The sequence below is a fragment of the Thalia democratica genome, chromosome 1 (assembly GCF_965202585.1).
Source record: "Thalia democratica chromosome 1, ktThaDemo2.hap1.1, whole genome shotgun sequence".
Classification (NCBI taxonomy): Eukaryota; Metazoa; Chordata; class Thaliacea; order Salpida; family Salpidae; genus Thalia; species Thalia democratica.
In genome coordinates, this window is record NC_139165.1 from 44271007 (window position 1) to 44295485 (window position 24479).

Below are 24479 nucleotides of genomic sequence, written 5' to 3' on the forward strand. Positions count from 1 at the left end.
ATTACTAAGTAAAAAAAAAATAGTTATTTAGTCTAACTGTGTACTTTTTTCTGTATTTTTGAATACTTAAGTTTTTTTTATTTTTCCAATAAAAAAAAATCTAACGCGCTAAGTGTCCATTTGTAATAATTTTTGTAAAGTTTAATTTTTAAAAACACGATAACTGTATTAAAACTTTTACTCAGTTTTGTAGATTAACAATAATGAATCCTTATTTCTAAATGGTTGTAAAAATACGACTTTACTAAAAATAGCCTGTTTATTCGTTTCTATTAAAAAGTCAAAAAAAGTGCTGAACTTTCAACGCAAAACAATATTTAATTTCAGAATCAAATCAAGCATTCACCTTTTGGACAGACTTCAGCAAAACATCAAAACATCTTGCAACAACTCAACACACACAAAATCTCACGTTTCGAGCAACCCTCACTAATCAAGCGTGAAACTTTCGAGTCTCGAATGTTTCGCAGACTTTCATCACACGGTAAGCCCAGCTGACAAAAAGCCGTTTGTGCAAATATTGAATCGGTAACTCGATGCTAAACCAATCACAGGCTACAGTGCATTTTCGAATGGTTTGGTTTCCTTTCGAAACTCTGTGACCTTAAAAGGATAAATAAGAATCAGTTTACGAAACTTGTTTTGTTCAATTAGCTTCGTTCAGATATAGTGTATTTTGATAAGAAGTTTATCAATTTTACAAACAACTTAAAGTTAAACAGTTTTCAACTTTTTTTTGATTTTAATACTATATTTGCATAAACCTTCTTGAGTTAATCAATTACAAAAAACATATGTTATCACTATACTATAATTTTGAAGTATTCAAAACTTTTCAAACAACTATTTAATTTTGTTTATGAATTGGTAGAAATTTTTTAAGTGTCTTAAGTGCAATTAGAACAAATTTACAAAATTACTTATATTAAATAAAACATAACTAAAACTTAGCTAATTAAGTTCAACATTTAAAAATTCTAATTAATATGTATAATATTCTGTGAGTTTATTTAATTAGGTAAGTTTTTATGTTTATGAGTTGTGTTATCTAATGTAATATATTTTGAATTTCAATATAAGAATTATCAAAGAAAAATTGAAGCTACAGTATGCTTTGTATATTTAATAAAACTTTTAGCTCAGAGTTAAATTTGTTTATTTTAGCTAAACTAAGTGTTTGAGTTGCAAAAACTAAAGGTTTTTTTGATAACAAATAAGATAGGCAGATTACTATTTTATTTATTACTTCACAGCTTTTACTAAAAAATTACTTCATCCTAAACTATAAATTTAAGTAGGTTTTAACGATGTGAATATTACTAACAAGTATTTAACTAAAGCTTTACTAAGGCCTAAATGCAAGCATTATATTCTAAAATTGTTATAAAGCTTTTTTTAGTAAAAATCACTACTTAAAATTTTCAGAGTTAGTAACTGTAATAAACAAATTGTTGTTCGTTTTTAATCTTTGTTTGAACAAATACTTAAAAAAAAGTAAAAAAAAAACTAGCTTTGTAGACCAGTTGATATAAAAAATAAACTATTTTTCAGCTAGTATTTTATAAACAAGTTGGTACGCTATTTTTAAACATCTTTTTATAAGTTATTAGTTGTTTAGAATTCGACTTATTTAATAAACTATGATAACCAACTATAACTGCATTAAAAATGACCTGTCTCATGTAAAAAATAGTTATTCATTGATGTATAAGGCATTACTATTTTTTTTTAATCTACTTCAAAAACAAATTACGTACAAAACTAAACATCAAAGTTAAACACATAGAAGTAATGCTCTAATAAGTAATTTATGAAGTTTTAGTTTTACGTTTAATAAGGTTGAAGATTTTTTTACTGAGTTATTTTTTTTTCGGAATTTCGACTTTGTAAAATATCTTTCAAAGCCAACTAAAATTTAAATTCAGTTAATTTTTAAATTAAGTTAAAATTTTTAGAAAAAATTGTGTTATTAGATAGACAAAATTTTAGCTAATTTTTTGTAATCTTTTGAAGAAAAATTTGTTTAATATTAAATACAAAACTACTTTTCTACAATAAATTTGTAAATTCAGTGATTAATTATCTAGCGAATTAAATTTTAGTAGCCCTGAGGGTTACAAGTTAAACAACGGATCTAATTCATTATAGTTTGTACAAAAATATAAAATATAATTTTGAAATCAACTATTAAATTATACAAACTAACGTTGAAGTAGCAACATATTTCAAGAGCTTACTAGAAAAAACAACCTAAATACTGTACAGTGTTATAAACGTTTTCACATTCTATAATTCGGTTTAATAACTTTTTCATGTCTCGAAAGTGGTTAAGTTATATCTGCACGCTAAATGACTTGGTGTTTACACAGATGCTCTGAGTGTGATTTGATTAGACGATATCCTTAGCAAACAAAGTTTGCATTTTGAAGAATCGTTTTACACACTAGTTCGTTTTTTTTTTGCTGTCACAGTGTTCACAGTCTCAAAAAAATAAAAATTAAAAATATTAAAGCATATTTTTATGTCAAAAGTTTACTTTATCATTATTAATAATGGTTAAGTGCAGCTTAAACTGCCTTGAATTTAAAGCAATTCTATAAATGAGATTTATTGTTTTTAGAAATTATGAAACATTTTTTCTTGTGAAACAGCGTTTCGAACAAAAATAAAAAATTGGCTCTAACTATTATTTAAGTCTAATATATTAGCAAAATTGAATACAGATTTTTAAAATGTTGCTTATTTATTTGTAATATTTAGTTTTTAGTGGTGCCAGCTAGACCATGCGTACGTGACTTTAAATTTTAGTTGAAAAAGCATCAAGGCGATAACAACCCGTGCTAACTCTTTAACTAAAACCAGTCATGCGATAACAACCTATCAGATAGTCCTTGACTCTTTTTACTTTATGCTTGATCGGTTTTCAAGCGTATTGGTATCGTTTAGTTTTTTTTTTAATATAATATACCTAAAAGTAAGCCGAAAGTTAGCTTTATCTTTAAATTTAAACTGATGCGTAAAACTGTTTTAAAAAATACAGCTTTTGTTTTTACATAACTGTTTTTTCAACCCTTGAAAATTTTAAAATATAATGTTGTAGACTACTTCTACTTGATACTTATTTTTTATTTGTTTAAAAATTAGTTTAAAGCTGCTTTTAAAAATTTATTAACTTGTTCTAAGTAAACTTTAGTTTCATATTTTTCTATTGACAATTTTTTGAGACATTTATTATTAGTAGATAAGTTTGTTTTAACAAGGGTTTACAAGCTCTCTAAGTTTTCTTAAACTTGTTCGATAACAAATACGAATTTTTGAAGAAACTATAGTTTTTATTATATATGAAAAACTTCTTTTCTAAGCAAAACTTTAGTAATTTTAGACATGTAAACTTATGAGCAAATGACGAACGAAAATATGTTTTTAATAACCACTAACATCCGTGCAAAACCTTTCAAAAAAAAAAAAAAACAACCGATTGCCGACCGCTTTGTTCTCAAAAAACCCTCAGCATTCAAAAAGGAGTCTTGAGAGTTTCAAGCTGCGATGCTCGGCTCGATAAGAGTTTACGCGAGTTTGCTGGTCTGGGCAAGGCAGACAAGATTATCATCGTGAGTCATTATTTGCTGTTCAGCAATATTTTGGTTTGCTGCTGAGTCGACTAGACTTAATTAATCAGCGTAATGCATCTCACTTGCAATCGCCTTCGGCCAACAACTTGTTAGAGGCTTTCAATTTGAAAAATTATGCGGTTTTCAACTAACATCTTCGCGTGATTAAATGTCATTTTTCACTTTGAAAAATTTTTCTCTGAATCATACATAGTTGTGATCAAAAAATTTTAGTATTTCTTTTAAAGTCGAATTTTCAAAATAGTTTCTCGAAAGCTGTGGTGTCGTAATATTGAAAAACGGACATTTTCTAGTTCTGATGTTAAAGATTGTTTTAAGAAAAATGTTTGACCACAAAAATGTACTTTAGCTGAAAATATCTTAAAAAGGACATAAATTTTATATTAACTCTTACACCATCATAATTTTTATTACAAAAAAATATTTACTTAAGTTTTAGTCATAGCTTAGTGGTTTCATAACTATCTATCACTAGTTAAAACTTTACTTGAGTTTTTTTATTTGAACTTAATATCGCTAACGGGTGCATAACTATTCAAAATTGTAAAATTAAAGTCAAATCAAATTTAAATAGTTCTGTGTTTTTGTTCATATCTCTTTTATTGAATTGAAAAAAAAATATCATAATCTTATTAATTATATCTACATGCGTATTTTTTAAAATATAGACCAGTTTTTGAGACATGGATAAAAGAAGTTTTAAAACAAACTAGTTTTAGTTGTTCTAACAGTTCTCTTTTATATTTTTATTTATTTATACTTGTTGACTATCATAAGTCTATTAATTACACCTACAAGAGCTTTTTTATTAAAAAAAAGTTTACTGTTTTTTTGATGTAACCCGTTTAATATTTTTTTAAGAACTTGAATTGTGATGTAACTGCTTAGAACAATTTCATATACCTTATAAACGGATTAAATCATCTTTAAAATACCTAAAACTGTGTAACATATATTTTTTTGTGTTTAACTCAAACTTTTTAGTAATACAAATAAGTAAACATTGAACTATAGACTTATTGATTTTTTGTGTATTTTACTACTTTTATTTAGCGAAAATAAAAGCAAGGAAATAAATGTTAATCATCAAAGTATACTTTTCCTTTTAAAATATTTACTTTTTGGCTTCATATAATAATAGTTTAGTTAATTTAAAAAATTAGATATGTTATTAAAAATTAATTTAGTAATTACTAAACACTCTTAAAACATCAACGCAGTTTGCAAACTAAAAATAAATACTTTTTTATCTAGAACTCAAATTTTAATAACACTTTGTTATTAGTCTAACGTCTTTTTTTAACTTTATAGTCGAAATGTACTTTGAAATAATTCAAAGTGATATGATTGTTTTCAAAATAGTTTAAATATTCGTACAGCGTTTCGAACAAAGTAAGTAACACTAAAGCTGATAAAGTTGAAATTGATACTTTTTACAGTGAAGAACAGTTAGTTTGCATGTATAAAAATAGACCCTACTTACTTTTTTCCACACTGTTGACTCATATTTCACTGGTGTACAGCTGCTTAGCTGGCGTCACGCATTTTTGAATCGCTTCCCTTTCCTGTATACTCTATTTCACTTTAGCAGTTTAGAACTGTGTTGAAAAAGTTATTTAAAACATTTAGTTAAACTTTTTTTTATCTCTAATTGTTATATAAAACACTCCATTTGTTGATTCCAACGGCATTATTATAACAGGATTATGCACTCACCGTTATCTAGTACTAATAAAAACTTTATTAAAAATATAAATATTATTTATGTAACTTTCATAATTAGTTATCGTTTTGATTATTTCCAATTGAAAACGACCTGATAAAATTAGTTAATTGTAAATCAATTTGTTCTAATCATGCTTTAAGTTATACTGAACTTACTTAATAAGAATTAATTTGTTGTTTTCTGTTAAAGTACACTTTTACAACCTATTAGAAAATCATACTAAAATGAATCATTGATAATTTATGTTATGTTTTTATTTTTTAAGCAATAAGTACTTTAAGTTGCTAAAAAAAATACTACCAGCTTTTAAAACAAACAGTTGATTAATTACTCGAGTGTATTCTATACTTATTTAAAATTTATATTCTTTTTTATAATGCTAGTCATAAGTAGTATGATTTTTAAGGATTAGTAACAGCTAAACTCGCTATTTTGTTCTTTAAACAACAAGTAAACTCTGAGTTCGAATAAAAAGTCAGATAAGGCCAGTGGCAGTTACTTCTTGTTACGTTGACTTAGTTTAGCACAAAATCGTATTACCGACGGCTGTTGTTACCCAAAACACAACTCAATAATCTTGTGTGTTGAAAACAGGGTGGCTCGCAGACAAATCGGCTCGACTTCTTGCTTTAAAAGAGACTCAAACGTCGCTCTAACGAAGATTTATCTTGCCCTCGAGCTAGAAGTCTGCGAGACGTTTCTGTTTTCGCAGGTGCCCACCTCGTACTTTGCGGCTTGGTATTAAAATTTGAAGTGAAGCAAAACTGCGATTATTTTGAGATCTTGTAGTCCGTAAACTGATTTTTTAGGAGTTCTGGTATTTGTGATCGGTTTGTAAAAAAAAATTAAAAAATAATTTTTTTTGGGAAAAGAGCAGGGAATCTAACTTCTACAAACTGAATTATCTTTGTAAGAGTTTTTAAATTTTTTTTTTTCAAAATGAATACAATCTCAAGTAAACTTTGGTAAGTTGAAAATATATTTTAATAAAATAACTACAAATAATGTAGAAATTTTTTGAAACTTGATTAATCTTGATATAGTTTTTTTCTAAATGTGTCTTTTGTTCGGTCTTTACAGCTTGATAACACTCTAAACTTTTATTTATCTTTGAATAAGTTGTTTATTAGTTTTTTCATCTACAAGTTTCACTAAAATATTAGGTACTAATGGTAATTTTTTGTTATCTTACTTTAATATACTTTAGTTACTCGTAAAGTTGTAACAATATTTACTTGGATATTTTTTAATAAAAAATAAAATAAATACATGAATCAACACTTTATACTTTTTTACGAACCAAATTTATAAGTTCTTTATTTGTAATTTGGATGAAAGGTTTAATATTTACCTAGAAAACCAATTTTAAGTAATAGAATTAAAGTTTTAACAAGTTACAACTAAATTTTATAACTTTTTATATTGGGGAAGCAGTTAGGAAATACAAAGAGTCTCAACTGAGAATTCTAAAGAGAATGAAAAATCAACGCAATATTTTTCACTCAAAGACAATTAGCAATTTTTTGCTTTTCTAGCAGATTCTAGAACTCTACGTGGAAGCATTGATGCGTGAAAAATTTTAATAACGAGAGATTTACTTTTTTTGTTGCGTCTAGTCTACAGAGTCTCCGCTGTTCGGTTGTTTATTGGCCCCAAGGGTGCTTTACAAGTGGCTGGCTCGTGAGTTTGAATTTTACAAAAGTTGTTTTAATATTTTAAGATTAATATTTTATAAGAGGTTTGGATAGACTGACTAAAGGATAAAATTCTATTATAAGTAAATTTTTTTTAAGTTAATTTAATTTTAATTTAAAAGTTAATTATTACATACAGATGATATTTAATTTTATATTATATATAGTTGAGAATTAATGTTTAGTTTTAAGTAGTTTTAAAACAAATAGTAGTACTTCTTTTAATTTTATTATGCAGCTCGTTATTTTACAACTATTTCAAAAAAATAAAAAGGTAGGTTAAAAAGTATATTTTCAATTTTTAGAAAAATAAATCAAAACAGTTTGTAAGTTTTGTGGCTACTAGAAAATATTTTTTGTTAGTAAACTGACCAATGATAGGTTCAAATAGTTTTTTCAAACTATAAATACAGTTTGAACGCCTTTCGACAGACATATAAAGCTAAAATACTGTACGATAAGTTTTGAGCTATTAGCAAAAACTAATCATAAGTTGTTCATATAACTTACTGTTTATTGAACGATGAAAAAGCGCTCAAAAAGTTTGGTCTAAGGACCCTGTGTACGAAAAAAACCTTTCGGTTATCGAGTCGCACACCACATATAACATGCTTTTATTTGTCTAAGTTTGCTACTAGATAGTATGTTTTTTATTTAATTAAGTATTCTATGACAAAAAAGTTTATAAATAGTTCAATTTTAAGTTATCATACATAATTTTTAAAAGTTTTCGTTTATTATAATTTGATGCAGTTATACATTTATAGTTTATTTTTTGTATCTAAAATTTGTTTGAATATTCAAACTTGTCATAATTATTTAACTTTATCTACTTAAAGTTCTTACTTTTTTATACTTTTAAGTTTAGGGGAGTGTACGTGACCAAATTCTTGCATAAAATAAATTTATTTAAGAACATAAAACCATGCTTAAAATATTAAGCTATACATTACAAGCTTAGTTTTAAACTTTTAACTGAGTCAGCAATTTTGTTTTCTGCTCTAAATTTTATAATGTTTAATTGCTTTTTGAATTTTTTTTTTCAAAATTTAACAGCCATTGTTGAGTTGCATGTTTATTAAAAAAAACCAAAAAAGAACAGACTGACAGAATAACTCTCTAATACAAATTTTTACCACGGTTTAAAATTTTTACAAACATTCTAAAAACTTAGTTATTAAGTTTCGCAATAACCTCATACAACGCGTATCGCCGATTTAAATATGGCTGACAGTTGTGTATTCACGTGATTGGCTCTCAGCAAGAGCTTCTTGTAAAAATCGCCTCATATTTTAATACGCTTTTGTTGTTTTAACTCGAATGTTTTTTAGCGGCGTTGTTTATATATTTATTGTATAACAGTCTCAGTTTGTACCCGAACAAAAATAAAACATATGCAAGTTTTTTAGTAGGTTTTAACATTTTTTATTAACGTAGTAAAAGTATTTTAATATACTTAAAAGCCTTTTTTATACGCTTCAAGCTTAAAATAATGTGTAAAATTATAATTCTTTTTACAACTGCAACTGAATTTTATAAATGAGTGTGAAGTTAGCTTGAATAAAATCTCAAAAAATGTCTAAACTTTGGATTTAATTATTTTCCTTATCTTAATAGCTAATAATTTTTTTTTATTCTAGAGTACGGTCCTTTGTATAAAAACTAAAAAATATCCTAGGATTGGGGTTTCGTTTTTTGAGTGGGGTCCCTTAGAAAAAATTTGGTTAAAAAGGGGAGTAAAAAAGAAATTGATAATAAATTTTATTTTTTCAACCTTCTTAATAATACATGTATAAACGGCTATAATTTTTTTTTTACTAACTGTCAATATTTTGTACAATTTGGCCTTAATTGGTTTTTTTTTTATGATTTTTTTATTTTATGAGTTTGAGTTCATAATTCATGGAATTCATAAATCCAATTAAGGCCAAATTGTATAAAATATTGACAGTTAGTAAAAAAATAAATACAGCCGTTTATACACATAACATTAAAAAGGTTTAAAAAGAATAAATTATTATTAATATTTTTTTTTACTCAAACTTAAAAAACAAAAAAAATAAAAATAAAAATCCAATTTTTTCTAAGGAGCCCAAAAAACGAAACCCTAATCCATAGGATATTTTTATAGTTGATAGACAAAGGACCGTTCTTTAGAATAAAAAAAAAGTTTTTAATTAGCTATTAAGATAAGGAAAATAATTAGATTTAAGTCTGGAATTTTAAAAAAAAAATTATTCAAGCTAACTTCACACTCGTATTTTATAAGTAATTGCTAGAAATTGGTAAAACTAAATAGGTACATAACCTAAATGGAAATCTGCAATTAGTTGTAATTATTAGCTTTCAAAATAGGACCAGGAACTCATTTTATGTTTTACAAGACAAATTGTCTATATTTAGTTTATTATCATTAAAACATATGTTTATTTAAACTAAACAAGTTCATAAATATTTTGTATATTTACTGTATAAGTAAAAAAGATCAGTGATAACATTTTCTGCTAAAAAAATTAAATGCATAAGGTATTTAATTTTAGTAAAAACGGTTTCCACGGAATTCAAACTTATTTTAAGCTGTAAAAAATATTTAAGACTTTTAGCGGTGGCAGTAAGTATTTATAGTTGAAAGTTTTCTTTTTTTTTTATTATATAATTTGTTATAGTCATTGTAAATTCTAAAAAGTATCCGCTAGAGTGTAACAGTCAGTTTTATACATTAATCTTTTTAAAAGAGCTTACTTACATTTACTCTATCGATAGAAGCTTTGAATACTTTATTTAAAAATGTGAAAAACTACAAGTAGCTTCGAGCTTAAAATTGTTTTTTTTTTTAAATAAAATGCCAAATTTATATCAAGACAAGTTGTATTAAGTACGAATAATACATGTACGGGTAATTTAATTTTTGAATTAAGAAAAAAAATAACAGTCTATATAAGTCGTTTTGTTAAAAAGTTTCTTAAAAAATACGTTCTGTACTGAAAGTGATATACATTAATTTCTTAAATATATTTTACACTATAATCTAAGTAGAGAAAAAAATGATTAATTAAATTTCGATGCTGGTTTTTTAATTTTAAAAAATGTTAAAGCATTTAAAATTAAGTAACATGAAGTCTATTCAGGTTTTTAATCTCAGTTGTGATATAATCCTTATGTTTTAGTTTGAAAAACTTTAATTTTTGAAAACGAAATCTCAGTTTTAAAATTCTAAGCTTGTTAAATATTGTACAAAGCTAACATTTTTTTTTTATTAACTGTAAAACCTAAAAGAAATGAAAAATAACTTATGCAAAAAACATTTGATAATCAACAAGTAGTTCTTATTAGCACACTTCTTTCAAAAAACTATATTGTACTTATGTTATATTATTTTAGAAAATTTTATGAAACCATTTTTTATCCAATAATTAGTGAACGAGTTAAAACATAAATATATTCAAATAAAAGTTTTAAAACATTTACATTATATTTTAGCTGATTATATGTTGTTGAAGGGGTTTAAGTATAAAATAATAAGTAAGGGTAAAACTACTCAGTTTTAATTATTTTGTTTTTTTTCTGCTTTTGTTTAACTTTTATAAATTTATGAGCATTAGATATAATAATAAATTCTAATAATGTATACGTTATGTAAAATGGAAACAAAAAATAACCATTTACTTAATAATATTTCTTTAGTCTTCATTAGAAAAAACAGCTTGTTAATTATAAAAATCCGTGAAGTTTAATTTGTACAAAGTTTTATTAAACATTCAAATAAATAAAATAAACATATTAAGACTATAACAATATAAAAAAAATGATAATGCTCATTTTAGCTAAGAATTAACAACAAAAAGTATTTAGTTTATGTTATATAAAACAGAGAAAGAAAACAAATTAAACTATTTATTTTTATATTTGATGAAAAAAATAAATGTACACTAATTTACACATATGCACACTTTAATTAGCAATAAACTCGTATGGCTCCTAAAATTTCAAGTGTGACACTCCACCTAGCGTATAAAAAACTTGGCACTCCATAAGAATTAATTGACCACTTATAATTTTAACGTGCTGCAGAGCTATAAAATAAACTGAGATTCTTGCGGTTAATATTTTCGTTTTTAACAATAAACACAATTACGATCCGTTACACAAGGTTAAACTTTTGCCAGACTTTTTCTAACCTCAACTTTGTAATAATTTTGTGTTTGCTCAGATCAGTTAAAGTAAAGTTTTTACATTTGCTCATTCAGCTTTATTCAAGTTTGAAACGATTATTGAATTTTAATGTTTTTTAGTTAGAAGATATACTATTGAATGTGTTTGACAATTTTTATACTCTGTAATTTAATAACTTTTAACAAGTAATTCATTTTTGAAAAATTTATACTTTTTTTAGTCAGAGATTTAGATATTTATGACAATTTTTGATAAACGATGTTTGGGACATGTATTGCATTTAAGGTGAATTATTATAAAGTAGATACAAAAAGTTGAAAAACTAAAAAATACTTATTTTAAAAAATAATTTTACAACAAATTTCGTTTTATTTAACATTGTCTTACTTAAATAAGATCTGACTTTTTATGATTCTTAGACCATTTTTTTAAAACAGATAAAACTACTTTTCAAAATCTATTTTATTTCTAATTAAAAATTCAAAAAACTGGTCAGAAGTCCGGCAGTCTTGGTCACGTGACTTCACAGCGAGAATTCATTAGCGCGAGCGTCAAGTTCAAATTTAATTCGAGAGAGGCGAATTGCCGAAACGAGAGAAGTCAGAAGAAAAAAAGTCAGCTGAGCGTGTCGGCTTGTTTTAAGCACTAGCGTGTTATGATTCGATCAAATTTAGGGAAACAAATTTTAACGCTTACGTTATTAATTGACATTTAGCTAAAAATAGTTTTTTTATTAATAGAAAAATAAATTCGAGTTTTTTTTTGTTTGTTCTTCTTAATAGTACTCGTTTTATTGTTTATAAGTAAATTAGAGATATTTTAAATGAATTTAAATAGTGTTAGAAGAGTGTAAATAGTTGAGAAAGTCTAAAAAACTTTTGAGCTTTTTTTGATGTGTTTAAGTTCGAAACTTACGGTATATTTTTGCTTATAGTAAAATCCTAAATACAATAAATCGTAGAAAGAATTATATTTAGTTGTTTTTTTAAGTAAATGTATAGTATATTTGTCACTCTTTTAGATGTAACATAAGTATATACTGAGTTTTAACAATCAAAAAGATTTTTTTGTGTATGACATATATCTATAATTCACGTTTTTTAAAACGTTGATCTTAAAATACATTGAGCTTTAAAGCAATTTCATTTTTAATGCATTCTAACTAACAAACTCGCAACTTTTCAGACATTTAAATACATGCTAGAAAATTTCAGTTCTAACATCAACATACTGGACAACATACTGGACATGAACGGCGTCAACGTATTCGGCGAGAACCGACACGGCATCGGGGGGAACAACCAGCAGAACAATTTCGTGCCCAACGGGGGAGCGGGACCGTTCAACCTGGGAGGAATCTCGGGGGACGGCATGAACGGGGGACAGCGCAACAACAACGGCCAGGGTCAGAACCACTTCAGCCACGGCGGCGTCTACGTGAACGACATCCTGTGCTGGCTGTCCAACTACCACAACCGGTACAACAGCCAGACCCTTTGCCGGCAGATCATGGAGACGTACTCGTCCAACGACATCCTGCAGGCGTGCACCACCCTGAAGGAGATCGCCACCACCAACAACACCACCTTCTCCGACAGCTCCGTCTTCTTCAACGACCAGATGTCGCTGGAGGAGAAGACGGTGCGGTGCATGCTGTACATATTCAAGCTGAACAAGACCGAGCGCAACGTGCTGCCCAGGTTCGTGTCGCAGGGCCTGCACCTGCCCAAGGTGCAGCACTACACGCACGTGGAGCTGCAGGAGCCGCTGCAGGACCTGAGGGACCACATCACGGAGCAGGTCATGCTGATCAGGAACGAGATGACGAGCATGAAGAGGATGATCACGGCCAAGAGCACGGAGGAGAGCAACAACATGAACAAGATCATGCAGAACCTGCTGAAGTTCAACAACCAAAACTTTAAAAACTTCAACACGAACAGTAAGTGTATATTCTAAACTTTTCACCTTTAATAATTTATTGTTTATAATATTTTTTTTTGTGACACGTTACCAAAAATAATCATTTTTTACAGACTTCTCAAGCACAAACAGTCAGCCTGGGAGCAAGCTCAACTCGATAAGGGACCAGCTGATTTTGAAGCAGGCCATGAACCAGAAGCAGCAGCAGTTGCAGAACCACCTCAACAAAACAAACAATGTTGTTAACTTTGGTGCGACGACTTCCGCCGGCAATTTCGGATTGAACTCGGCAAGCTCCAGCGGAATGGACCTCGGAAGTTTGTTCGGCAGGTCTGGCAATAACTCAGCGACTTTCCAGCTGGCTGAAACTTCTGATGGCAACAATCAGAATAATGGAAGTGAGTTGAACTTTTCTTAGGCAGAACTTATACTTACGACTATATATGAGTATTATTTCGACTTAAGGAGATAAAGTTAGCAACTAAGTCACGAAGAGAGAGTTTTGATAACTAATAACTAAACTATTTAAACACGACTCAGCTTATTTAAAAGTCAAAAATCTGAATCGTTTTAGTATAAATAATGTACATAACTAATTTTACGAATAGTAAAAAGACTTGCTGCAAAACCAGCAATTATTACGTCACAACGCGAATCGAATCGTTACTCCATTTTGTTAAGTGTGCTTTTAAGGTTCAATCAGTTGATCGTAAAAAGTATATATGACTGAACAAGTAAAGATTTTAATGTTTATATGAAATTAAGTTTAAAAAAAAGCTTATAGTTTATGCTTTGCAACTTTATAACCATTGTAAAGTATGATTTTTCAATTTAAACCGTACTTAAAAGTTTTCAAAAAATTAACAACTAAAAGTTTTTATGGAAAGCTGAACATGATTTTTATTTATTGTTTATTTTGCAGCAGATAATGAAGAAAACAAAAGTGAAATTAGCGCAATGGAGATAAATCAGACAGTAAGTTTTGTTTTTTGTTTTAATTCGCATTAAATTTAAAACAAAACGAATATATTAGACAACTAGTCACAAGTTAAATATTAGTAATGTTATTAATTATGACTATTTTTCCTCAACGTAATTTAAAAAAAGCCAATAAGTTAATTTACTCATATAAATTCAAAGATTACAATATTTTTAAAGTCGTTTTAAGTTTAATGCTTTTTTATTATATCACTTAAACAGAGCTGTTGAAACTTTTAGTTACTGTTTTTTGCAGAATTTACAAACACATAACAATAGTTTCAAAACTCACAAAAGTTGTTAAATTAACACAAGTGTGATACAATTTGTATTTTTACTTAAAAGTATAATTAGTCGTTAGTTTAGTATTTATGACTAAAGCTCAAATGTATTTTGTCAAAGAAAAGATGAAAAAAATTGATAAAACTCGATTCGATCAGCGGTTAAAAAACAGCATTAAGTGCAATTGAAAACAATAACTCATTTTATAAACACCACCCACGCACCACCATACGCTTGCTCACAAAATAAACAAAAATCACACAGCTCATTCAAAATAAGCTTCGAATGGCTTTAATGAAAGTTTAAGTTTCAATTCTCTGATCTTCTTTTCACCTTAGCGAAGCAGATTGTGACGTCACTTGCAGCAAATTCACGTGACGTCATAAAGTTTAACGCATGCTTTTTATCTGCTCTAACGCGGTGCTAAACTTATGTGACTCGAAAACTGATATAACTAATTTTGAATTTTTTGCTTTATAACTGTTTATTTTATTTTATCAAGTATCTTAGAACGACAAAATTAAGTTAGAAATTTTTTTAACCTATACTTTAAGTCCGATTTTTCACAACAAAGTTAAACACCACTTTTTTTTCACCAGCAAAACGACGACGCTTCGCAGCACTCCGACCAGCGCAGCACGGCCACTCCGAACCAGCAGCCGAAGCAGGCGGAAGTGACGATGCGGTCGTTCGACCTGTCCTCGAGACCGAACCTCTTCTCGTCCACCATAAACGGGATGAGCGTGTCCGCACTCAACGAGGTCATCAAGAAGTTCTCCTCGGGAAACCTGTCATCGCTGGCGGCCGGGGCGGCGAACATGGCGTCCAACAACATCGGCCCGTCCTCGTCGTCAACACCCAACAAGGACGAATCGGTCATGGGTGCGTTTTTAAACTTTGTAAAAAGCGCATAAAAGTAACTCGTTTAAGTTAAAAAGTTTTAGTTTATAACGATGGTTGCTTATAAAAGATAAAAACGCAATGAGTCCGTTGAAATATAAAATTGTAAAGTACTCATTTTGTTAAAACTAACGACGTTCTGTGCTCTAGTTACAGCGTAAAGAAACGCCGTCTGTTTCCAGTAAACTTAGTAGTTATTAAGACATGTTTAGCTCAATATGTGTCAACAAAAACTAAACATTTTTGATTCATATTAATTTGATTGATAAAATTGAAGGAAACAACGGACTGTCCAACGGAATGATATTATCCCAAGCAAAAAACGGGTTGATGGCGGCTTCTACCAGCCCACCGGGAACTTACACTTTGAAGCTGGACGAAAATCCACTGACCATTACTACTGAGGATCAGGAACTACCGACCATGGTTGTGGTGAGTAACTATAAAATGTTTTCTGATGTATTTCAATGTTTTAGTTGAAAATTCTTACTTTGAATGACAATTAAATGAGTAAAATAAAATTTTGTTTAGTTCTTTTTCCACTGAATACAACTTTGAAAGTATCAATTTAGAGAAAGCAAAAGTAAAACTTTAAGGATTCATGCATTTTAGCAATCACAAGATGAACTTGCTTGTCATGAGTTTATAAACTTTTATATTTTGTTTCATATTTTAAAATTGTTTTCTTAAATTTAAAGCGGTTAAACTTTATATAAAAAACACATGATCAAAAATATCAAGTTGTTCACAGCTTTATCACAAAATTAACTATAGCAATTCTGCATATTATGTGTTTTTTAACGTAAAGTTGTTTTGATAGACTTACTCATGCTTTTTGAACAACTTTAAGTTGTTTACTCATTTAATACATTTAATAGCTTTCAACTACTTAATTAACTACTCTTAAAACAGTTTTGTTTATGACTTTTTTTCATACAGCTATGAAAAAACTATTAAGTACTGTATTTTATAAATAAAATATTTAATGTCATCATACTCACATTTAATTAAGATAAAATAAGCGCTAAATTAGTTATTCTTTCATATGTTGCTTTATAAAATCTTTAAACTTTTTACTTAGCTGTATTTATAGACTACTATATATTTACTAGTTTAATAACAAAAAAAAAAATTAAGCTTAACTTTAGATAAATATTTTTTAGTCTTACCAAAACAAACGCAATCGTTTAACACATAAATATAAGTTCACCAACTACTTGCTAAAATTTTATTTTAAGCCTTTGCATTAAAGCATTTCGCTTCTAAAGTGACCAAACGTCGATCAAATACCCCAATTACATTACATTGAGCACCGTTCTCCTCAAAACTTTCGCTTCGACTCACCGTTGCTCGATTGCGCTTCACCGGCTCAATAGAAAAAGCAGCAGGAAGTTAATTCGAGCAACTTACATTCAATCACATACACACAAGTCGCGTTTCGAACGCAGCGGCAGCAAAGGGATTTCAGCTCTCAACTCAAAGTCGAGCGCGGCGATCGCAACTGAAACAATGCAATTTGTTTACAATGCAAATGCGAAAGGCTCGCATTGAACTTTACTCAGCTCACGATCGCCATTCCGATTTATCGCGAAGAGAGTTTTTTTCATCGAGCGAAACAAGAAATCTAGATACGAAGCTTCGTGATGTACGCTGAAGCGCCGAGATTACTTTCTTGGATTAATGCAGGCTGGTTTCGCCGTCTTGTTCTCTTTTTTTGGTGCTTCGGCCTCCTCTGATATCTTGTTCTGCTGGTACCTTGTCTTTCAGCATCAGTAAGTTCTATTGTGAGGCCTAATGCAAAGTTTTGTTTTGATTTAAACAATTTTAATGGATGGCCCGTACCTCGGTCGCAGTGGTTAGTAGAGGATACAAAGTGAAATTGCCGAACAAAAATGTTTCATTTGCTATCGTAAAAACCGCTTTTTTAGTTAAATCTTATTTTTAACCAACTTTCTTATTAAAAACTAATGTTGTTACAATTTTTTAAGAGTTTACACAAATGTACTGTAAAAAAGTATAAAAATGTTTAAAAAATCAATACACTTTTTACCTGCTCAATTCTCTTAAGTACAGATTCAAATACGAGCTGAACTATTCGCATTTTAGAAAAATTAAGTTGTTAACGCCTGCAAAGTTCTCATCGCTTTTGCAACGTTAACTCCTAACTTTAACTAGAAAGTCAGCTACAAAGTACAAAACTGCAGTTTTTTCCATACAACTGTCAAGTAAGGAGGAAGTGAAACACAAAAACGTGTTGTTTGCGAGTGAGTCTTCGATAGAAGTTTTACATGACAAAAAATCACAAGCCTAAAAATAGACGTTGTTAGAATTAAAGCAGCTAGTGATCAAAAGATAAGGAAAACCACAAAAATGCGAAGCTAAAACGCACTTAAAACGGTTGAGTTTTTCAATATTTCCTTTTGATTTTTTCTCATTAGTAAGATTTTGATAACAGAGTGCTTAATAAAGTTTTCTCATGAAACATTACCCAAAAATTTTTGTTTACCTATTTACTTTACACTTTTATAAAAAAGTTAATTCTGCTTCTCTTTTTTTCAAAATAGAAAGTCCACTAATTTAATTTCGACATACTCAGTCTTAAAAAGCACCAGTGTTTAGTTTCTTTTGAAACCCGATATCGAAGCTTTAAGCAGTTGTTATCATTTAACATCCAGCCGTCTTTGATTGAACCTGTGCAAAATTTTTCCACCACGGTAATATTCTTTCAATGAATCATTTTGTTGATGTTTTTTTCACGGCAAAGTGCGTGCGCACTTGAAACTGCGGTCGCCAAAATATGATGTTTCCTTTCTGCGGCTTGCAGCGAAACGCAAAAATTAAACTCTTTAATTGAGTGTTACAAGTATATTTTTTTGTTTACAGACGTTTTTGTTTGCGGTTAAAACAGCGACCAAAAACTTCAAGCAGTATGTAGGTTACACCGAGTTTCAAAACTTCAACGAAAAAGGTAGGAAGGGTTTTTGCTGTTGTTTTGCTTGCCACTAAGCAAATAGAGCGGCGGCAAAGCAAACGACTCGGCGAACCGGGGTGACACTCAAATATATAGGCCATTCGAAGGCACTTGAAAACGGCCATCGATTCAATTAAAGCGGCGTCCATATGCATTTATATATATATATAGGTGAAGCGGCTTTGAACCCGGAAAACCTTTCAACGACAATAGCCGCTGCGCTGAAATTTCTTGAAACCGAAGCGCCGAGTCTATTTTTATGGCGTTCCTTCGCAGAAAAAACTAACATCGTTGCGCGCCTTGAGTCTTTCTCATTGTGCGGCCGCACCCTCGGCGTGTTTTTGTTGCCTCCATTGTTCGCCCCACTTCATTGTTCGGCCACTCACGCGGCTCGCCAGCAAACGAGATTCTATTCATGTGAAGTCTCCGGTATGCCGCTCTGCCTTTGTTGGCTTTTTTACATGCGAGCTTTATGTGAGCAGAACGAAACAAGTCGTGATTTCGTGAAAATATTGATAAGAATGTTTTCAAGAGAAGTCTTACCCGGTTTTTACTTTGTTTTGGAGTTAAGCGTTGTTTTTCTTCTCCTTCAAAAAAAGTAGTTTGTTCAACACTTTCAGCTTAGTTTTGGTATTAAATGTAGGAAACTAGAGCTATTTTTTGAAAAATTGTTCCATGTTTTGATATATGTAGTTATTTTCTAATAGCATAAAAAATATTATTAAAACTTGAGCTACTCAGTTTTATTTCGCTAAAACAGTGGTGAAACAAAATTCTCGAAACTTTTAAAGCATTTTTACAACTAAAATTCGTCATTTATCAAATTATAATTGTATAGAAAAACTATCCAAATAATGAGTACAAATTATAATGTCTTTTAAGCAGATCGGATACTTTATCTTGGTGTCTATTTATCACTTATTTATTTCAATCACCACGTATAAAAAATAATAAATATTAAAACTAACATCCGTTGCAAATGCAATTAAACATTTAAGATTAAAAAAATGTTTTCACTTTTTAAAGTTTTTGTAAAATGGAAATGCAGTTTTTAAAACATGCACCATATTTACACATCTAAAATTAACAAAAAAATCTTAAACCTAAAAAACAATTGTTCACAGAAAAACAACAACTACAAGATGTACAACACCCCGATCAGCCTCAACAGCCGCCGCAGAAACAACCCCCTCTCCCAGATCAACCGGCCCCGCGTCGTCAACAACAACGGCCAGGTTGCCAACGGCTTCAACGCCACCGCCAACAACCGCCAGTTTTACCAGCAGCGGCACAACGGCAGGGGCGGCACGGGAAGGAGGAACGCCAAGCAGCACTCGTGCGAGATCTGCGGGTACACGTCCACGCTGACCGACGTGACCAAGCACAAGCGCACCCACACCGGGGAAAAACCCTACTCGTGCCCCATCTGCAAGAAGTGCTTCAGCTTGAACAGCAACATGCTCAGGCACTACAGGAAGCACAAGCCGCACGAGCACGAGGCCCTGCAGAAGCGCAAGGAAGAGGAGGCTGCAGCCGCCGCAGCCAGCACCGCTAAAAACGGGACTGCGCCCGTGGCCGTGCCCCAGGTCACCGACGTGACCGAAGCCCTGCCCAAGTTCAAGGTCACCAACAACGTCACGGGGCCCAACTCCATACCGGCCTCGGCAATGAAGCTGCCGTTCAGCGCCCAGGTTGAGAGCTCCGTCAACTTTGCCCGGCCCCTCGTGCTAGTTCAGTCGGCCAACTCTGCAAGTAACAGCTTGCCTGCCGCCATAGCAACGGCCGTCATAACGACGAGCGCTGTAAGCAACAGCCCCGTCACTTCGCCTGCTGTCTCCATTGCCTCGCCCGGTTCGTCCGCGTCCCAGAACGCCGACTTACCCGTCGTCAAGCAGCAAGCTGCGTCTCCATGCCAACCGGTGACCAAGATGGAAGTGAAAGAGGAGGAAGAAGAATGCAAGCCGCCGATGGACCTCTCGGAAAAATCCCCGTCCTCCAACGACGGGTCCTCTGTGGAGGAGAAGCAAAGTGAAGCCGCTCAAGTTGCTGAGAGACCAAATACCACGAATGCGATTTAAAAACTATATTAATTACGGTTTTTGAGTATTAAAACTAAACTATTATTTTTTCATAATTTGTCGTAGCTCTACACTAACAAGTTTTACTCGTCTATAGATGTGTTGTTTTAGACACAACTAACACTTTTTTGCTATATGAGTTTACGAAGATAGCTACTTGTTAAAAGCTTTGATTTCATCGCAAAGTAGTTTCGTTTTTTGCTTATTCGTGAAATTTCCTCGCAGCGTTTGGAGGTCTTATATAACATGTTTTTTCGGTTTGTCAGCATTTTCTATTTTAAAACACAAAAGATAAAAGGCTTTGTTTACTTTTTGAGTCTTCAGCAAGTTGAAAAGCTTTTAAACCTATAAACAAAACCTAAGTTATTTTGAAGTAATTATAAACTTTAAAAATCAAAGTAAATATCAAATAAAAAGTATAAATGCTTTTTAAACGTTTTTTTGTGTGTCTGCGTTTGATTAGGTTTTTTTTTTCTTTAACTTCTAGGAAATGAATCGTTTGCCTATCATACGAATTTTTCTTTAAGCTTTCTTTCAAAGGTTGGTTTATTTTTGTTCGGAATTAGTGATTTGGTCGATTCACTGTATTCAATGCGAACCGAAATCCGAACCTAACCGAAAAGTAGCTTTGTAATACTATAAAGTGTATTTAAAGCTTTAATGACGCAAAAAAACTTGCGATTTATAGCTTTATTAAAACAACTACCAAAAACTTATGCATTTTTGGGGTCTTACAGTTTTAAATCACTACCGTTTAAGAAATCTTCGGTTCTATAAAGGGTCTTTCAAGATATGACAAATGTTATAGGAAATTTTGAACAACATATCAAATTGTATGGTGTTAGACATCTTAGACGTAAAACGCCCCTTCTACCCTCGAAAAATATTTTTGTGCTCATATACTTTTTTTCTTAGGTTTATGTCTAACCAAAAACAGTTTTTTTGTGTATTTGTTTAAGAAATTTAAGTGGCTCAATGTTGTTTTTCAGACTAGGCTTTTGTAAATATTGTAACAAAAAACTAGTTTGGAAATGGAAAAAAAGTTTAATATAATGTCTCAATAGAAAGGACAATCCGATATGTATAAAATATTAGTTTCTGTCGAATTAAAAATGTTTGAAATCTTTGCTTTCTGATTGTGTTTTTAAAACGTTTTGTTTTCTTTTTCTTCGTTTACAAAATTTTTGATTGTTTATATCATTATTGTATACTGTCTTATTAATTTTCGGTTGCTAGTTCTACATAAATTTTAAGTATCAAAATTGTTACAAAGTCTTAAACATAAGCGAAAAGCAATTACATTCAAAATCTCGGTTTCTCAAAATATTGTCACAGTATACCAGTATTTCAAAATACTTTCTTTATTTCATTCTTATTATTGAGACCTTTCACCACTCAATAGGCTTACAGCGCGCTCTTCTTATTTTTTCTTTCATTTGTCATCAGCTCAAGTCAGTCGACCAAGATCTTGTTCTTGATCACAGCGAAAGAGTCCCAAGCTCGCTTTCTTAAACGCGACCGGACGAGCTTTGATTGACTGGAAGCGGGCCAACAAAGCTCCTTGATTTGTTAATCCAGCTCAATTATGCTCGCCGCTTGACCGGTGCTCAAACATATTAATAGAATGACGTTCGATCTTCGAACTTGCTTGACTTCTTCGAGCGAGCTTATGTTTAAAAGCCCATTTGTTTACGCTGGCGCGCGAGTCTGAACCGGCTCGTTTTGCACTTACTTGATGAAATGTAAACAGACACCACTTTCGTTTGTTTCTACTTTATTTCGTTTCGTTGTTTTTTTTTCGTGTATGTCATCCTAACATGGCCTTTTCATCGCGATGTCTTTCAGTTGATACCCAAGCGCTTATTTGCTTTAACTATTTTGTAGTAACCTCTCTATCTTTCTTTTATGCATACAGCTTTTTTACAGACAAGCTTTTGGCCTATATAACATTTCGTGTGCTTCTAATCGAATGTCTTAAGTTTCTTTTTTTTTTTTTGGTAGCTTTCACAATAATGCTTCAACGTATAAACATATATGCTTAAACCGTTTGTTTTAACTTTAGTTGCCTTTGAGTTTTGTTTTAAGACTGTTTTAAATCTTTTTTAAATAAAACCAAAGTACAAATCGTTTAGCATATATTTAGTTTAAACATGTTGCCTCGCAAAACTCTACTTTCTAATTAATATTCTTGCTCTTAATTTTTTGAATTTGAATAAACGGTTGCAAAAATATTTGTATAATGTTTTCTAATCACATAGTTATAACTTTAGTTGTATAGAAAAGGTTACTTTTATAATATAAACCAATTTTTATATCAATTTAAAGTAAGTATATAAATAGTTTTGATTGAGTCCACTAAAAATTGTTAATAGATACCTGTAATTGTAAAAAAGAATTACAAAAATATATTTCAAATAAGTTTTTAACCTTTTAAGTTTTATAAACAAGTTTTTTAGTTTCAAAAAATGTATTATTTTCAAAATTTAACAATCTGTTGTAATAACCTTTAAAAAAAATTAAAAAGCTTCAAAAGCTTGAAAGTAGTTTAAAAAAAAAAAAAATCAAATTAAAAGTAGTTTAAAGAACTTAAAAATTAATAAACTAATATTCGGGTATTGCAAAGATATTAGCTTTATAATTTTAACAATCTAATACAACAACCTTTAAAACAAAATCAAAAAGTTTCAAGAGTACAAAAGTACAAACAGTTTGAAGCTGCAAGAACGTATCGGGCAGTTTTCGAGAGAATACAGCTATACGCTGTACACAGTCAGCTACAAACTCGCTTGTAATACGTAGCCGACATCGCTGAAAGCTTGTATTCATATTCAGTACAACGCTGATGCACACTGAAGCGCTCGAAAACTCCGCGCAACTCTCTTTTCGTTTTCTCCCACTCTCCCAGCTCGCTCTCGTGCCGAAGAGAGTTTTCTAGCATGCTTCGTACGTGTGGATGAATTTCAACCACCGATGTGAAAAGCGCACAGCCCGAAGCTCACGCGATACGATCAGTACGATGGCTGCAGCTTGTAACTCACATCAATGTCACATTGCACGGTCGCACTTGCGTATTCATGCATTCGACGTCGATATATGTGTGTGGATGTAATTCGGTTTTTTTCCCGGCATCCAGCTGCGGTCGATGATGATATGGGGAAACCGAAATTTTGTCGGATTCTGAACGCAGGCTTCGTGCCGCGCAAATTAGATTAAAGTCGCGCGTCTGAAAGTGTGTCAAGCCGATGTTAAAACGGCTTGTATTTTTTAAAGCGGTTCAGAATTAAATTGCAAAGTTGAACACTTATGAAATACTTTTGAAGTATATTAAAGAATTGTAAGTATAAAAAAATAGTAATTAGTGTCAATATTATTAAAAAAATAACAACAAGTAAATATTTTTAATTATAACTTTAAAACGATAAAATCTATTCAAATATCAATTCTTCGTAACATTTTGCTAACCAAGTCTTTTTAATAGTTAAATTTCAAACTTTAATTGATCAGCAAAAATTTATAAATAAATTTTAATTTTTAAAGATTATTGATATTGTTTCTGCAATCGCTTTACATAGATCAAAACGTGCGTAAAGAATACGATAAAACTATGCAAAGAACTCAAACAAGTATAAGTAAGCTAACAAAAATGTCACTGTAAATTTTTATTAAAGGTATAGATCATAAAATGTAAGTTAGAACATTTTTAATTTGTAGCATAGACATTAGTTTTAAAGAAAAAAAAGCTTAACAAAATGTACAAAGGTATGCTTAATAAAAATATGTTTAAGTTTTAATTAGAATAAAGAAGTAAAAAAAGTATAATGAAACTTATTTACTTAAATATTATAGATAAAAACTTAAAAATTTTTTTTGGCATGAAGCAGTTATAAAAAGCTGAATATAATTCTAGCAGGATGTTAAGTGTTCCAGCATATAGGTGAGGCTCATGTGATTACTTTAAATTTCTGTCAAGATTCGCGATACAGGCTAATTAAAGTTCCTACAACTTGAACTTTAAAACTTTCAAGTATTACCTCAGAAATTCGTTTTTCTTTAATTGCTACCGCTAAAAGATATACACTAACTTGTATTAGAGTTATTATGAAATAAAGATTTGTTTTATGA

The 24479-nt window shown here is 30.5% G+C and overlaps 1 protein-coding gene across 2 annotated transcripts; it reads left to right on the forward strand.

Moving 5' to 3' along the window:
• The first annotated feature begins 12418 nt into the window (after window positions 1–12418).
• Window positions 12419–22513, forward strand: LOC145829161 (uncharacterized). 2 transcript variants are annotated; one of them, XM_082936887.1, is made up of 6 exons: window positions 12419–13167; window positions 13262–13546; window positions 14071–14123; window positions 15008–15290; window positions 15586–15740; window positions 19404–22513. In XM_082936887.1, exons 1-6 carry the CDS (start codon window positions 12423–12425, stop codon window positions 20355–20357), a joined length of 2475 nt encoding a protein of 824 aa, XP_082793013.1. In that variant the 5' UTR covers window positions 12419–12422; the 3' UTR covers window positions 20358–22513. The 2 variants fall into 2 exon arrangements, with proteins under 2 accessions (XP_082793013.1, XP_082793019.1); XM_082936893.1 differs by having other exon boundaries at window positions 14074–14123.
• The last annotated feature ends 1966 nt before the right edge of the window (window positions 22514–24479 follow it).

Excerpts from the sequence above, each read along its gene's own strand:
- LOC145829161 (XM_082936887.1), top strand. The coding sequence starts at position 12,423 with ATGCTAGAAAATTTCAGTTCTAACATCAACATACTGGACAACATACTG. Across the intron at positions 13,547-14,070 it reads CAACAATCAGAATAATGGAA|CAGATAATGAAGAAAACAAA; the intron begins GTGAGTTGAACT and ends TTTATTTTGCAG. Across the intron at positions 14,124-15,007 it reads CAATGGAGATAAATCAGACA|CAAAACGACGACGCTTCGCA; the intron begins GTAAGTTTTGTT and ends TTTTTTCACCAG.